Raw genomic sequence first — 17,658 nt, 5'->3', positions numbered from 1 at the left:
TTCAGCTTCAGGTTTTATATAGATTTTTTCTAGTGTTTGCTCTAGTTTTATGTATATATGTATACATATATAGATATATATGTATATGTACATATACACAGACATATACACATATATCTATGTATGTGTACATATATAGATAAATATGTATATGTATATATGTACATACATATCTATATGTGTATATTTATATATACATATATATCTATCTTATGACAGTCTACTGGTGTTGACATTTTACCAGTTTGAAGAAAGAGTTGAAACCTTACCTCTTTTCACATCTCTTTACCCTTACCATATGTAATGTATTTGTCTTAAATATTTCCTCTGCATACATTAGAGCCATATCACATAGTGTTAATTTTTGTTTCAGCTGTCAAACATAATTTAGAATACCCAAGAGCAGGAAAGTCTATTGTATTTACCTGTATTTTTACTCTTCCATTGTTCTTCCTTCCTGGTGTTCCAAGATTCCTTCTCTTATCATTTCCTCTCTGTTTAGAGTTTCAGGGTAGGTCTGCTGGCAACAGATTCTCTTAGTTTTCCTTCATCTGTAAATGTCTTGATTTCCCTTTCACTCCTGAAGGATATTTTTGCTGGGTATAGAAATCTGGGTTGATATTTTCTGTCAGCACTTGAATGTTGTGCTGCTTCCTTCTGGCTTCTGTGGTTTCTGATAAGATTTTGGCTACCCTTTACATTGTTTTTTTCCCTGTATGTGTCACTTCTTGCTACTTCCAATATTTTTTCTTTTTTATTTAGTTTTTCAGCAATTTGACTAGAATGTGTCTTGGTGTGGATTTCTTTGGGTTTATACTGTATGTGTTCATCGAGCTTCTTGAATGTGTAGGTTTATGTCTTTTGCCATATTAGTGAAATTTTTAGGTATTATTTCTTCAAATACTTTTTCATTCCCACACTCTAACTTTTCTTCTGGGTCTTTGATTATATGAATGTAACACATTTTGCTGTAGTCCCACAGGTTCCTGAGGGTTTTTTTTTTCTGTCCCATTGCATGGTTCTTTATTTTTTTTGTCTTTTTTAATTTTTACTGGCATATAGTTGATTTACAGTGATTCAGGTGTACAGCAAAAAGAGACTCAGTTATATATATAGTATCTATCTTTTTTCAGATTATTTTCTATTATAGGTTATTACAAGATATTGAATATAGTTCCCTGTGCTATACAGTAGGTCCTTGTTGGGTTCCTGAGTTTATTTTTCTCTCAGTCTATTTCTTCTCTCTTATTCATATTGGGTGCTTTCTATTGTTCTGTTTTCAAATTCTCTGATTCTTTTCTCCATTGTCTCCATTCTTCTGTTGAGTCCATTGTTTCATTATATATTTCAGATGTAGTATATTTTAGTTCTATAATTTGTACTTGTTTCTTATTTATAGCTTCTCTTTCTTTCTACTTCTTTTGTTTGTTTGTTTCCAGCATGCTTGTTATTGTTCGTTGAAGCATTTTTATGATGACTCCTTTAAAATTCGTGTCATATAATTCTAACATCTTTGTCTAACATTATATTGTATAATTCTGGATTTTCTTTTCTGTTACTCAGATCTGTTTGTCTATTCATATATCAATATCATATTAATTTGATTACATTGGTTTTATAGAATGTTTAATATATGATGAGGCAAGTCATGCCCCCCTCCTCCTACCCCCATACCCATCTGCTTTTCTCTTTTATAGTTTTCTATTCCCATGCATTTATTCACCCATCTTTGAATTCTTTGCTGGGTCTCACATGATGTTTTTTTTTTGTACACTGGGCACTTGGTAACTTGTGAATTGAATTTGTCTACCAGAGATTTGAGTTGGATTCATTTGCATCTTGGTAGAAATTCCCACAAACTGGGTGCAATCTACTTAGTTCCACAAGCATTTCATGTCTACTGTCTGCCCCAACATTGGGCTAGGTGCTAGAGATAAAAGATGGATAGGCCATTTCAGTATAATGTTCTAATAGACACAATAGAGGTATTCACCAGAAGTTTTGGGAGCACAGAGAAGAGCACTTAGTCTGGCCAGAGGTTTGTGAAAATCTTTTCAGAAGAGTGACACCTGAAGAGTAAATAGAGACTGACCAAGGCAAGAAAGGCAGGAAAGCCCTCTCAGATAAAGGGAAAGGCATAAGCAAAGCAAAGATGTGTGAAGCAGCTTATGGATACTGGAGCCTAAAGACCAAGGGCTGGGAGCAGATGAAGCTGAAAAGGTTGGCAGGCTGAACTTACTTCAGAGGCAACTGGGGACTATTGAAGATTTATTTGTTTATTTAATTTCTAATGTAATATTTCAGATGTAGCAAAAGATATAAAGAATAATATAATGAACATTTATGTGTTTATAACTCAACTAAAAATATAACATATTACAAACATATTTGAAGCCTTGTATATACCTCTCCTCAATTACATTCCCATTCTGCCCTCTCAGAGCTAGCTGTTGTCCTGAAGTTGATGATATCATTCTCATGCATTTTTATCCCTTTATTACATAGGTATGCCTTAGTAAGCAGTATATAGTATTGTTTTACATGTTTTTGAATGTTATATAAATGGAATCATATTAGATGTATTTTTCTCAACTTTTTTCTCTGAACATTATGATTGTGAGATCCATGTTGATACATGTGGCTACTGTTCATTCATTTCACTTGCTTTCTAGTATTCCATTGTATGAGTATACAGCAGTTTATCTATTCTTCTGTGGATGTACATTTCATTGAAGAGTTTCAAGCGGGAGGTGACATGGGCAGATTTTCATTTCAGATATATCACTTAGGGTTGAGATGTGGAGGATAGACTTCAGAGGTTGAGATTGGTGTGGAGCAGTGGTTTACAAACACTTTGGACTCTGGACCTCTTTATACCCTTAAATATTATTGAGGACCCCAAAGAGCTTTTATTTGTGTGGTTTATATTTATTAATATTTACCATATTATAAATTAAAACTGAGAATTTAAAAATATTTATTAGTTCATTGAGGAAAAAACAAGAATAAACCCATTACATGTTAGCATAAGTAACAATTCTTATGAAAAATAACTATTTTCAAACTAAAAAAATTTAGTGAAAAGATTGACATTTACATTTCTGCAAATCTTTTCAATATTTGGTTTAGCAGAAAACTTCTGTGTCCTCAAATCTGCTTCTGTGTGTTGTGATATCATGTCATGTACCCCTTGAAAAACTCCACTGTATACTGAGGGCTAAAAAGACAAATAACATCTTAGTATTATCATGAACATAGTTTTGACCATGCGTATGCTCTGAAAGAGTCTCAAGGAGCCCCAGGATTCCCTGGATCACACCTTAAAGAACCACTGGTGTCAGAGGAGCCAGTTTGTAGGCTGTTGCAAATAGCGTAGGTGAGAGAGAATGATGGATCTGAACCAAGCCATTAGTAGGATGGATGGATGAAGAAGGGGAGATGAATATGAGAGAGATGTAAGAAGAAAAATCAGAAGGTCCCAGAAGGCAGTATAGGGTCAAGGGCAAGGAAAATAATTTAGTTTCAACTAGGTACATCCTTCACAACCAACCTGTGAAGTAGATATTTAGCTATAGAAAATGGCAAGATTTGAACCCAGGTCTGTCTAACACAAAAGCTCTTTGTTTTACCTAGTGCAGAGTTAGAAGGGGTAGTCATGGCAAGGAGGTGATGCCTTTCTTAGCAATAAGAGAGAGGATGGGTGAGGCAACGAAGAGATTTTGAAGTGCAGAGGAGGGAAGTAGAAGGAGTTTATTAACCCCATAGGTTGGTCCAGTTCAGGGTTATAATGATGGCAGACTTGGCTAGGATGGGCGTTGGGAGAGTGGAGGAAGCTAGAATGTTCTGAATTACTGCCAGGCTAGCTGGTCTAAGGAGTTGTGTTTGAGCTGAGTGGGCAGTGGTGATGTCCAAAGAAGAAAGGCCCTCTGCCAGCTATGTTTTTTGCCTTGTTACACTGCAGGATGGATCCATGCTGTGCTGACCCCCGTGGACTGCCTTGCCTTTGGAGGGAACTTCTTACACAGCCTTAACATTGAAATGCAGCTCAAGTGAGTCCTGAAGCTCTGGTGATCCCGAGTTGGCCATTCCCATCTGCTAGAGTCCTTGAGTTCTCTGCTATTGTGAGGAGTGCAGCATAGAAGGAGGCAAGATGATCAGAAAGGAATGGATACTGATTTCTGATGATGTTCAGTCTGAAGATGAATACCTCTTCCTCACTTAGTAGTTCTGTGAATTTTGTCAAGTCACATAACCTTTGAGCCCAAGTTTCCTAACCCATAAAGTAAGGTCTTAGAGGGTAGTTGTGAGGATTAGAGATAATGGATACAGAGCATCCAGAGCAATACCTGATACATAGTAGGTGCCCAGTAAATAGGGTCCTTGTTATCATTGTTATTTTTGTGCCTACTTCCTCCAGAGCCTATGAGATTGAGAAGCGGTTGAGCACAGCAGACCTCTTCAAGTTCCCCAACTTTGAGACCATCTGTTGGTATGTGGGAAAGCATATCCTGGACATCTTTCGAGGTATGGAGCCCTTTGCCAACTGTCCTTTTTGCCCTGCTGCCCTGACCATGTGTGTGTGCACATGTGCACATAACCATCACCTCAAATCAAGATACAGTACCCATCACCACAAAGATCTCTGTAGTGTTACCCCTTTATAACCTCACCCACTCTCTCCCCCTGAACTATCCATAACTTCAGGAAACCACTGATCTCTTTTTCATCTCTATAATTTTGTCATTTCAAGAATGCTATAAAAATGGAATCAAAGGATGCGATCTTTTGAAATTGGCTTTTTTACTAATTGTAATGTAGGGTAGGGCATGGATTTTAACTTTTTTATTTAGCAAAGGGGACTGAGAAAATTGGATCACAGTGAAATTATTCCAATTTCCTGCCAATTAAAATAAGAAACTCAATTGGTATAGTGTCAGAGTTCCCTGGACGTGCTTCCCCTGGGGACAAGGCCCAGTCCTGACTACCCATCATTGGTTTGGTTCCTGGGTATCAGCCCAGATAGAAGCCAACCTGCTGGGTTTCCTCTTTCCTGGTCTGCTTGGAAATAGAGTGGCTCCCTTACTCAGACCTGAGATTCTTCAAGGTGACTTGGCCAGGAAGAGTTACAAAGAACCTCAGAGGCCAATGAGTACAGTCTCTTATGCAGTACCTCAAGCCCTTATTCTGCCACCTAGACAGACCGTCACTTAAGTGTTCATTCAGAGGCTGGATGACTAACTGCTTATTATTTTCTGTTCTGAACAGCTTAGTTCAGTAGAAAATTCTTTATTGAGCCTAAATCTGGATGTTTGTTATAACCTCCTCCTGTAGTAACTCAGAACAAGGCATTAATGGCTCTTCAGATCTGTGTAGGTGGCAGTCGTCCTCCTGAGTGTTCACATTTTGAAACCCAAGAGGCAGAGTAGTGTAGAAGGAGCACAGGCCTCAGATTTAGACAGATGAGGTTTCAGTCTTGGCTTTGGCACTTACCAGGTGTGGCCTTTGGTTGTCTCTTTGCCTCTCTGAGCCTCATTTCCTGAACTATAAAATGAAGATAATGATATCTGGCTTATAGGGTTGGGTATAGGATTAAATGAGATAGTAGATGTCAAGGTAGTCATAAAATGAACACCATTATAAGAACTGAGATCTGGAGTTGTGCTCAGAACCTTGAGCATTTTCTCTGGTTGCCTGAAAAAAAATAACAAGTCCTTCACTTCCCTGCATGGCTTCTTTGACACTCTACCTTCCTCTTTCCCCCTTTAGGTTTGCGAGAAAACAGGAGACACCCTGCCTCCTACCTGGTCCATGGTGGTAAAGCCCTGAACTTGGCCTTTAGAGCCTGGACAAGGAAAGAAGTAAATATACTTATTTCTCTACCTACTTTAGAGGTCTACTCTCAGCAGGGACTGGCTTTGGGAAGATCCTCTGGGGACGTGGAGGAAACTAGGGAGGTTTGTGGGCTCCTAGGATTAGAGTAGAGGACTGGGCTAGGACTCCTTGGATTATATTTTTAAACCTTTCTTTCTGATTATAAAAAGTAATACATGCTTACTGTAGAGAATTAGAAAAATACAGAAGAGTGTAAAGAAGGAAAAACTTCACCTGTAATTTTAACTCAGAGGGAATAAACATTAACATTTGGGTATACTTTCTTTTGTTTTTTTAATATTCATTTTTAAAACATGATTGCTCTCACCCTGTACATATAATTTTGTATCTGAATTGGTTGGCTTGTGTTAATTTTTCTGTGTCACCAGAGTTCTCCACAAACATTAATAGTTACGTGATATTCTTTTGCAGGGATGTACCATCCTTACCTAACCACTTGTTTATTGTTGCTTATTTATTTATTTGGGGGATAGTTCTAGAAAATCATGCAGTAAATAGCTGTTTGCATCAGTCTTTGTTCCTCATCTCTTGATTGTTTCTTCAGGATAGATTCTTAGAAGAGCGATCACTAGATCAAAGTATGTGAAAAAATGTAAGACTCTTGATGCATACTGCCAAAATGGCTTTTTAGGAATATACCAATATCCATCTATCCAATTGAATACTAAACAGCCTATAAAAGAGATTAAGAAAGCTCTCTATGTACTGATTTGGAAAGATCTCCAGAATTTATCATGTATTAGTGTAGAACTGTGTGTATAGTGTGCTACCTTATGTGTAAAAGGGGGGAAAAGAAGAATTATATTTGTATGTGCTTGTATTTGACTGAAGACACAATCTGGAAGGATGCAGAAGAAACTAATAAAAGTGGTTACCTGTTGGAGTGGGCTAGGGGAGCTGATGGCAGGGTCAGATATATACTGAGGCTTTTCAATATATATCTTTTTATATTGTTTGATTTTTGAACTACGTGAATGGATTACCTACTCAAAATGTTGAATTTATTTAAAAACCAATTTTAAGAAATACAAAAATAGGAAATATCAATATATTCTTTTACGCTTCTGATACTCTTTGTAGATTCCTTCCCCTGCATACAGTAGCCTGAGGAGACTTTTCAGCCACTGCAGGCTTAAATGTGCACAATCTCCCCATTTCCTGTTGACAGCCTTCCCCCCAGGTATCCTTGGACTTCATGTTTTGGGCCTTCTCTTGCTCCCTGGACTCAACTACACCTGGGCCTTAGCCTTCGATTCTGTTTTGCCACATCCCTCAGGTGTGGCTACCTTGGGTTTCATCTCTGACTCTGCATCCCCACCTGACCCTCCCACGAAGTGAACTTCAGAGTGACTCTGTCCCAGGAACACCAAAAGGGAGGGAGGTGGGTAGGTCCTAAGCACTCATGTCCTGAGCCAGGATGGCCTCAGGGACCAAGGGATGGCCCCAAACAGTGTGACCAAAGGGAGCTGGAAGAGAGTAGGACACAGAACTGAGGAGCCCACACTCATGGAAGAAGTCTTTTGTGAAGTGCAGACAACTTCTCTTTTGTGAAGAGAAGCAGTTGCTCCTTCACCCTTCCAGAGCCCCTGGGCTGGGAGGAGGGAGCTGTCAAGGTTATCCAGCTGGGTCACATGGGTTCTCAGCCCCCATCACTGCCCAGCCACCAAAATAAATTCCAGATGGATTAAAAGAGTTAAAGGAATCAAACCATGGGAAGCAAGGAGGAAATGCTGAGGAATTTTTATCAGTCCTCTGGATACAGAATTCAAGTCAAAACTGGTGGAAGAAGTCACAGAGGAAAAGTTTGAGCTGTCTGCATAAAGATGTATTGATAAATAAGATTGCAAATGAATTAAAAGAGAGACAATCAACAGGTCTCTCCCTGGGTTGGTGTTGGGCTAGCTGTGGGCTCGTAGCTGCTCAACATTGAGTTCTGTCCTCACAAGTGGAGAGGCTGGGTTGTCCCCAGGGATCTTGCTGAGGTTCTTGACTTGCTGAGGGGTGTGGTTCAAGTCACAACTAAGTTCCTCACACCTCTTGACACTGTCCTTTATTTTATCAGATATATGTTTTGCAAATATTTCCTCCCAGTCAGTGGTTTGTCTTAACAGTGTTTTTCTAAGAGAAGTTTTTATTTTTTAATAAGTCTAATTTATCAGTTTTTTCTTTTATGGTTCATACGTTTTATGTCCTAAGAAATCTGTGCCTAACCCAAGGTCCCAACGATTTTCTCCTCTGTTTCCTTCTAAAAGGTTTATTTATAGTTTTAGATTTGACATTTAGGTCTGTGATCCATTTTGAGTCTGTGTGTGTGTCTGGTGCAAGATATGGAATGAAGTTCTTTTTTTGCATATGGATATCTGATCAGTCCAGTACCATTTGTTAAAGAGACTACACTTTCTCCATTGAATTGGCTTGGTAACTTTGTTGAAAATCAGTTGTTCATTTATGTGTGGATCTATTCCTCATGCCTTTTGTTTGACAGGCTCTGCCAGACCACGAGGATGAGATCCCGGAAACAGTGCGGACCGTACAGCTCATTAAAGATCTGGCTAGGGAGATTCGCCTGGTGGAAGTAAGAAGCATGGGAGCAGGGGAGGCGTTTGGGAAGGGCTCAAGGCTCAAGTGGCAGGTCAGGCTTTTGCAGTTGGCATGAGGGCTCAGGGGAAGGATTGGGAAGACCCCACCAAGGACCCTATTCATTCATTCATTTGTTCATTCATTCAGATAATTATTATGTGCCTCAAGTGTGCCACGTGTTGGGCTAGGTGCTTAGGATACATAAATAATACAGTGCCTGCCCACAAAGAACTCACAATCTAGTAGAGGAACCTGGGCAAAGTTAACCTATCTGAGCCTCAGTTTCCTCATGTCTAAAGTGGGGATAACTAATAACTACTGAGGGATTATTAAGAGGATTGAGTAAGATAATACAGGTTGAGCACTAAGTATAGGGCTTAGCACACAGTAGGTGCTCAGTAAATTCTGCTGGTGGGTCATGGTGGTCGTGGGTGGCAGAGGTCATAGTAGTAGTAGTTGTTGTTATTAATATTTTGACTCAGTCTCTACATTCTACAAAATGACAGTTCTCCCGGGTTGAAGATGATTACAAAGCCATGTTTCAACAGGTGGCATATACCACGAGACAGTAAGGTGCAGTGGTAAGAGACTCAGAGAAACTTGGGTTCTGGTTCCTGCTCTGTCATTTGCAAGCCTTTCAGAGCCTCAGTATCCTTATCTGTAAAGTGGGGATAACACCACCTTTTCAGAGTTTTGTTATGATTAAGAGCTAATGTATATAGAGCCCCTCGCACAGTGCCTGGCAGAGTAAGTACTCAATAAATGTGAGTCATTGTTATTAATAGACTGCAGCAAAGAGAGAACTCAGTGTGGGCTGGTGAAGTAGCAAAGGCACCAGAGGAGAATTGGACTTGAGGAAGTTTCAACTTTCCTTTAGCTCAGAAGCTGTAAGGTTCCATTTAGTGCCCAGGATATAGGCACTAAATCTGTGCTGAAGGGTGGTCAGAGTGAGCTACTGGGAAGTTGGGGTTCTAGCCTCACCTCTTGCAGCATGTTTCACTGCCTACACCATAGCTTACATTGTCCACCTCCTACCTCATTTTCCACCACTTCCATCTGTCAGAATCCTTCAGGGTTTTAGGCCTACCTTTTCTCTGGCTCTTCCCACTTAAACCAGTTTTATATACACAGAACTTTGGGCTGGTTGGAAGAGGACTTAAGAGATGGATCATATCTTTTTCATTGGCTTTCAAATGTTTTGAAGCAATGAAATCCTTTTTTTCAAATGAAATCTTAATGTGGAAGCTCATTATATACAACCAATCAAAGCATAACTGCTATGAATAAGATGAAGGTGGGAGGCTAGTAGCAGAATTAGGACTACAACCTCTCTCCTGCTCTCAAATCCTGTGGTCCTTAGAGTTGGAACCACACATTTTAGTACTCAGTTATTTTCTGTCTCATGTCAGCTGCTCTTGGAGTCTTTTTCTCTCCAGTTTTGACAGTAGTGCTGAGCTTTTCCTCTGCTCGTCTTCTCCTTACTCGTCAATGGCTAGGTAAAGAAATGCCACCCAGTAAATTCTTGATGACTTATTGTGCCAAAACTAGGGTGTGCATAAGTGCATATGTGGAGCATCTTTAAGCCTCTTCATGGCAGTACCGCCAGTGCCATGAACAGACCTCTGCTCTTAGTGCAGAGTGGACCCTTGAGTAAGCTCTAACCCCCTCATGTACTAACACTCTTGTAGGATATCTTCCAACAGAACGTTGGGAAGACAAGCAATATCTTTGGGCTGCAGAGGATCTTCCCAGCCGGCTCCATTCCCTTAACCAGGCCAGCCCATTCCACTTCAGTATCCATGTCCAGGCTGTCACTGCCCTCCAAAAGTGGTTCAAAGAAGAAAGGCCTGAAGCCCAAGGAATTCTTCAAGAAGGCAGAGCGAAAGGGCAAGGAGAGCTCAGCCTTGGGGCCTGCTGGCCAATTGAGCTATAATCTCATGGACACATACAGTCATCAGGCACTGAAGACAGGCTGTTCCCAGAAAGCAAAGGTGGGTGCTGGCCCTTGGGTTCAGCCCAACCCTTTTGGGTCCCTTGGAAGAGCAGAGTATAAAAAGGATAGGCTCTCCTGTCCTCCCACCTCCCTTAGGGCCCCTGGTGTTTGGCTACCAGTCCCACTCATTTAACAGGCATTTATTGAGATCTTGTCTATGCTGGGCACTGTGATAGGTGCTGTGGACATAACCCTCAAGAGGCTGACAGGCTAGTGAGAAAGATAGGCATAAAAAGAAATGAGTGCAATGAAGTGTTGTGGATGCCACGATCAAGGGTGTGTGTGGGACCCTGAGACACGGGAGGGGATGATTCTATCTGGGTAGGGGCGATGGTCAGGAGCTCTTCTCAGTAAACATGACACTTGAGATGACTCTTGAAATGCTGGGATGGGAATGACATTTGAGAGCATGGTATACGAGTGGCAGGTTGGAGTCTTGAACAGGTTCTTGAGAAAAGCCCTCCTCCAGGGCTCCACCTTGCTTCAAGATTGTGGTGCCCTACGTAGGCATGTGAAGATGCTCCACCTCTTTTTAGGGAACATGTTTTGCAAGATTGATAGGTGTCCCTTGAGCCAGCCATACATTCTCAGCCTTCTGCTCCTGTGATCATTTGGGTTGGGGGTGGGGGGACAGCATAGCAGAAGGCCTTGGTTCAGGTGGTTTTGACAGTGAACTCGACCAGTGAAACCAGAGGGAACTGGTCATTCTGATTCACATGGGAGTTCCAGACAGGTGACAACTGAGCCTCCTCCTCCTACAGTTCAACATCACTGGTACCTGCTTGAATGAATCAGATGATGACTCGCCAGACTTGGACCTTGATGGGAATGAGGGCCCGCTGGCCCTGTTGATGTCTAATGGCAGGTGAGGTGGGGAGAAGAAGCAAAGATGCTGGGATTGTTGGTGGCAATATGCCACTAAGACAAGGCATGGAATTGGGACCTGGGGCTGGGACATGGGTGAGGGAGGGACTGTGCTTGGGGAAATAACCAGATATTATTAGATAACATTCCTTAGTACAGAGAACCATGGTAGTGTTGGGGGTGGGAAGGGGGAGAGGTCTGGAACTAATTGGCAATCCTGAGGAAAATCTTATATAAGTTCTAGAAATTTCAGCAAGTCAGTGGATCAGAACTGTTGGCGGGAATAAGAGGTAGTACAGCATACTGGTTAAGAGCATTAGTTTTTTATATACCTTTTGCAATTCAGTTTTTAGGAACTTATTTTGCAGAAATATTTGCACAGGTGTGTAAAGAGAAATATTTAGTAGTCACTGTATCACTGTTTGTAATAGTAAGCAATTGGAAACGTTCATCAATAAAGGTTGGATAAATAAATTATGGTACATCTATGGAATAGAATACTGTGTAACTTAAAAAGAATGAGTTTATTATCTATTGACGTGAAAAGATTTCCAAGATATATTTTAAGTGAAAAAATCAGGTTGCAAGATAATATATAGGAATAGTTCATTTTAATTTTTAAAAAAAGCACGTATGCACATATGTGTGTGTGTGTTTGTGTAAAAAAGCAACATACAGACCTTTTCCTTTAATTTAACCTTTTTGAAGAGGTTTAAAATTTAATTTATGCGGTTTAAAATTCAAAAAGTGTGAAAGAATACGTAGTGAAAAATTTTGCTCCCACTCCTCTCTGTTCCCCAGTTCCCCTCCGCATGGAAAACCAATGTCAACGATTTCCTTCCAGAGATGTTTATACACATTCATGCAAATAAATATATTTGTCACATATTTTATACTTGTCACACCAAACTTGTAACAGTAGTTATCTCTGGAAAGTAGAATAGGGGAGGCAAGAGAGGAAATTTTCACTTCAAAAGCATTTGAATTTTATACAGTGAGCACATATTACTTTTCTTAAAATAATTTTTAACAGAATGTTTTCTAAAAGAATAAAATAAAAGCACATCTTGGCAAAAAGCTCCAGCTTGGGTATCAGACAATCCCGAATTTGAATCCCTGCTCTGTCACGTATTCGCTCTGTGACCTTGACAAGCTAATTAACGTATCTGCACCTCTCTGTCCTCATTTTATCTATTCTATAGATAAAACTTACCTTAGGGTTGTTGGAGGACTAAATGAAGTAATGCATGTAAAGTGCCTATCACAGGTTCTGGCACATAGTAAATGCTTAATAAATGGTCGCTCTTATGAATATGATGATGAAGTTGAAGATGTAAGGTGATGGTGGTGGTGCTGATGATGATGGTTGTGGGTATGGCCAGAAGCTAAGTAGGTCATCAGAAACCGTCAAACATGTAGGGAGGCAAAGGAAGACAGTAAAAGTTACCATCTGGACACTCAAAACACCAGACAGGAGCAGTCAAGAGTTAAGTACAGAGTATGAACAGTATAGGAACATAAGCGACAAGGATACCTCAACAGCCTTTTTGTAGGAAAAGATTGTTTTCAGATCCCAAGGGTGAGTGTAGTAGGTCTACCTGGCTGGGAAATAAGGGAAAAGGGAGTGTGAGGGCAGGGCAGATTCTGAAAGCAGCAGAGCTATCCTTGTTATTTGAGGACATAGTTACTGAAGAATAAGATTAGAGAGACTGTTGAGCATTGCCTTTGTCTAGAACCCATGGTTGGTCTGCTGGGGAAGAGAAAATTGAGAGTCCTAAGGGTCCAGCCTATAATGGCTATTGAGGACACAATGAGACATTTTTCCCTTCCTCACCAGTCTTTCTTGTGCTGCTTCTATTACCTTCTTGCACCTGCCAGTGGCTGCTGCTAAGTGAACCTAGGGAGTCAAGGTATAGAAATATTTATAGACGATATGATATTATGTGTGGTCTTTTCTCCAGAATAATGCCATGTTTTGTGGGGACTGAGGTGTAGATGAAACAAGATTGGCTGTGTGTTGATAATTGCTAAAACTTAGCTGGGTCATAGGTACATGGGAGTTTTTAATATTTTATATATGTTTGAGATTTTTCATTATTAGAAGTTAATAAAAGATCAAGGTTAAATAGCTACCATTTATTGAGCACCTGCTCTGTGTCAGACTCTATCTTAGCCATTTACATACATTATTTTATTTAGTCCTCACAACAACCTTGAGGGTAAGTGTCGTTATGCCCATTTTACTAATGTGGGAAAGTGAGGCTCAGAGAACTATAAGATTAGCTACCATTGGGCCACTTGCCATGTGTCAGTCTCTACACTAGCTCATTAATCCTCCCAGCAACCCTATGAGGTATAAAACAGCTAGTTCACTAAAATCCAGTTCACCAAATGACTATTTGCTGAATGTGTCAAGTGTACTGATTTACCAAAAACTTGTTTCTCTTAACTATAAGGCTTATTTGAGCAGTCTGTACTGGTTAATATTGTTTACCATGTGTAACAGGATTATTTAAGCCACTTTTGAGTTCTTTCTACTTCCTTTATATATTTTAACAGCTTTTTTGAGGTATAATTTACATACCATACAATTAACCTGTTTTAAGTGTACAATTAAATGACTTTTAGTAAATTTAAAGAATACGCTGCCATCACCACAATATAATTTTGGAACATTTCTATCACACCAAATAGATCCCTCATATCCACTTACAGTCAGTCCTGGTTCTCTTCCCCAGGCCCAAGCAACCACTAATCTACTTTCTATCTCTATGGATTTGCCTTTTTAGACACTTCATATAAATGGAATCATACATATGTAGTCTCTTGTGTCTGGCTTCTTTCACTTAACAATGTTTTTGAAGTTCATCCATGTTGTAGAAGTATCATTAATTTGTTCCTTTTTATTGCTGAATAGTATTCCATTGTGTGGATATACCACATTTAGTTTATCCATTCACTAGTTGATGGTCATTTGGATTGATTATGCTTTTTGGCTATTATGAATAATGGTGCTATGAGCATTTGAGTACTAGTTTTTGTGTGGGCATGTTTTTGTTTCTCACTTAGGAGTAAAATTTTGGGTCATATGGTAACTCTGTTTAGCTTTTTAAGAAATTGCCAAAATTTATCCCAAAGCATGTACCATTTTACACTCCTACCAGCAATTATGAGTTTCTCCATGTATTGGCTAATGCTTGTTATTGTCTGTCTTTTTGATTATAGACATTCTGATGGATGTAAAGTGGTATCTTATTGTGGTTTTGATTTGCATTTCCCTAATGACTAATAATGTTGAGCCATTTATATATCATCATTAGAGAAATGTCTATTCAGATCTTTTGCTTATTTTTTAATTGGTTTTGTTTGTCTTTTGTTACATTCTAAGAGTTATTTAAATATTCTGGATATAAATCCTTTTCTAGATAAATGATTTACAAATATTTTCTCCTAGTCTGTGGCTTGTCTTTACATTTTCTTAATGGTGTCTTTTGGAGCACAAATGTTTTGAATTTTACCTAATCTCAGGCCACAAGATATTTTCCTATATTTTCTTCTAGAAGTTTTATAGTTTTAGCTTTTACATTTAGATCTATGATCCATTTTTAGTTAATTTTTGTGTATGATATGAGGTAAGAGTCCACATTCATTTCTTTGCATGTGATGTCCACTTATCTCAGCATCATTTGTTGAAAAGACTATTCTTTCTCCACTGAATTGCCTAAATAAGCACCTTTGTCAGAAATCAATTGACTATAAATTTAAGGGTTTAGTTCTAGACTCACAGGTCTGTTCCACTGATGTGTATGTCTATCCTTATGGCAATATCACACTACCTTGATTACTGTAGCTTTATAGTAAATTTTGAAATTGAGTAGTGTAAGTCCTCCAACTTTGTTCTTTTTTGAAATAGTTTTGGCCATGTTAAGTCCTTTGTATGCCCATATACATTTTAGTATCAGCTTATTAATCTCTACAAAACTAGATGGATTTAGATAAGATTGCATTGAATCTGTAGATCAGTTTGGGTAGAATTGCCATCGAGTGTGACTGTTTTTATGTTCTCCTTCACTCTCTCTCCAGTACCAAGAGGGTAAAGAGCTTATCCAAGTCTCGGCGAGCCAAGATCGCGAAGAAGGTAGACAAGGCTAGGCTGGTGGCAGAACAGGTGATGGAGGATGAATTTGACTTGGATTCAGATGATGAACTGCAGATTGACGAGAGACTGGGAAAGGAGAAGGCGACCCTGATAATAAGACCAAGTGTGTACTTGTTCTTTTTCTTTCCTGCCCTGCCCATTTCAGTTTGTTTTTGGTCCACTTGATAGACTCAAGACCTTAGGCCTGAGCTTGTTGACATTCTGATTTACCAGCTCTGTAGGCTTCCATGTATCCTTTGCTCTAGAGATTTATTTATAAGCTAATTCCTAACCTCCCTAAATTACTCGTCTGTGGTCATTACTTTCAGGAAAATTATAGTCTTATTCTCTTTCCCCTGGGTGTTTGGCTCAGATGCTAATCTTAGCTTCATGATAAGTGCATTCCATTGCTTTCTAGAATTTCCCCGAAAGTTGCCCCGTGCGAAGCCTTGCTCCGACCCCAACCGAGTTCGTGAACCAGGAGAAGTTGAGTTTGACATTGAGGTAGGAGCCTGCCCTGTTTCTAATCTTCTGCTCATTCTGGTTTCATAGACAGAATACAGATTGTCATTCTAACTGAGGGTGGGGGAGACATCCTATGCATTCCATTCCTAAAATATTTATAAAGTGAAAGATTGTGGGCTAAGTGCTCCTGAACATATAAATGGAAGATTATACTTTAGTTGAAATATTTTTAAAATTCTTTAATACAGAGTAGAATAAAAGGCAGTGTGATGTAGCAGAAAGAGTATCTGATTTGGAATATCTGATTGTGACTTTACACAAATTATTTAACTTCACTGAGCCTTAGTTTCCTTATCTGTAAAATGGGAGTTAGACTTGCCTCACAAAGATGCTGTGGAGATTAAGATGAAAGAACAAATATTCTGCTTAGTACTTGGTAGATACTTGGTGCTCAGAAGATATTAGTATCAGGAGTGAGACTGTCAACCCTGTATTGGGGCCTTACCAGACCAACCCTGGGCAGCTGAGGTGATATCCTTTTTCTCCAACAGGAGGACTATACAACAGATGAGGACGTGGTAGAAGGGGTCGAAGGCAAGCTTGGAAATGGGAGTGGAGCTGGTGGAATTCTTGATCTGCTCAAGGCCAGCAGGCAGGTGGGGGGACCTGACTATGCTGCCCTCACGTGAGTACTGGCTTTGATCTCCCCTTTCTAGGTGTTCAGACAACACACACCCCCACCTGCCACCCAAAGGGCTAGGTCAACCAATCAGTAGATATTAATTGGGTCATTTAAAGGGACAAAAATTAGCCAGGGCATTTGGGCTGAAAGAATAAAGTAGACATGAAATCTGTCCCGAGGTACTTAAGATCTGACTGAGAGAGGATATACGGACTTCAAGGGTAATAAGTTTGGGGTTTTTTGGAAGTTAGAAGAGGCATGGAAGGAGAGCTGGGCCTTTTCTGGACCTTGCTTTAAGAAAAAAGAAAAAGGAAAGAATGCAGCATTGGTGAACAGGAAGGGAGATGCACCCCTCTTTTTGCCATCTTGCCTGCTGTCTATGGAGAGACTTGAGCCAAGGAGGACTGGCCTTTTTATGATAGTCTTTGATACTATTTTGATCTTTAGTTTGTTTTCTGGTTTTTCGCCTGGGATGGTTCTCTCCTCCTTCCTCCCACCCTGACCCCGGCAGCTGTTGTCCCTCCTCCCTGACTCTTCTGATGACTGATTTCCTCTGACAACTAGAGAAACTCCCTCAGCATTTCTCCTCTGTCCCTTGCAGCGAGGCCCCTGCCTCTCCCAGCACTCAGGAGGCCATCCAGGGCATGCTGTGCATGGCCAACCTGCAGTCCTCATCGTCCTCGCCAGCTACCTCCAGCCTGCAGGCCTGGTGGACCGGGGGGCAGGACCGAAGCAGTGGGAGCTCCAGCAGTGGGCTGGGCACAGTGTCTAGCAGTCCTGCTTCCCAGCGCACCCCAGGGAAGCGGCCCATCAAGCGGCCAGCATACTGGAGAACCGAGAGCGAGGAGGAGGAGGAGAACGCCAGTCTCGATGAACAGGACAGCTTGGGAGCATGCTTCAAGGATGCAGAGTATAGTAAGGGCAGCTGAGCACTTGAGTCCAGGCCAGGAGGGCTCCCCCCTAGCCCCAGTCTCAATCCCAAATCCAATCCAGGACAGCCTGTAGTGAGCAAAGGCCTGGCCTTAAGCCTGATACTTGGTTTCT

The 17,658-nt window shown here is 40.3% G+C and overlaps 1 protein-coding gene across 3 annotated transcripts in view; it reads left to right on the top strand.

The window, feature by feature from the left end:
• The window catches only part of PHF8 (PHD finger protein 8), a 90,396-nt gene that overhangs the window by 40,735 nt on the left and 32,003 nt on the right, over positions 1–17,658 (top strand). For 2 of the 3 annotated variants that reach the window (XM_061178331.1, XM_061178330.1), the window contains exons 9-18: positions 3,962–4,049; positions 4,418–4,524; positions 5,767–5,858; positions 8,378–8,467; positions 10,161–10,463; positions 11,227–11,330; positions 15,413–15,591; positions 15,886–15,971; positions 16,484–16,617; positions 17,216–17,529. In XM_061178331.1, the coding sequence (XP_061034314.1) occupies positions 3,962–4,049; positions 4,418–4,524; positions 5,767–5,858; positions 8,378–8,467; positions 10,161–10,463; positions 11,227–11,330; positions 15,413–15,591; positions 15,886–15,971; positions 16,484–16,617; positions 17,216–17,529 (1,497 nt within the window). The remainder of the gene's footprint in view (positions 1–3,961; positions 4,050–4,417; positions 4,525–5,766; positions 5,859–8,377; positions 8,468–10,160; positions 10,464–11,226; positions 11,331–15,412; positions 15,592–15,885; positions 15,972–16,483; positions 16,618–17,215; positions 17,530–17,658) is intronic. The other variant, XM_061178332.1, reaches the window with a different exon arrangement.

The sequence above is a fragment of the Eubalaena glacialis genome, chromosome X (genome assembly GCF_028564815.1).
Source record: "Eubalaena glacialis isolate mEubGla1 chromosome X, mEubGla1.1.hap2.+ XY, whole genome shotgun sequence".
Taxonomy (NCBI): Eukaryota; Metazoa; Chordata; class Mammalia; order Artiodactyla; family Balaenidae; genus Eubalaena; species Eubalaena glacialis.
The sequence above is the reverse complement of the archived record's forward strand: the minus strand, read 5'-3'. Positions and strand labels throughout refer to the sequence as shown.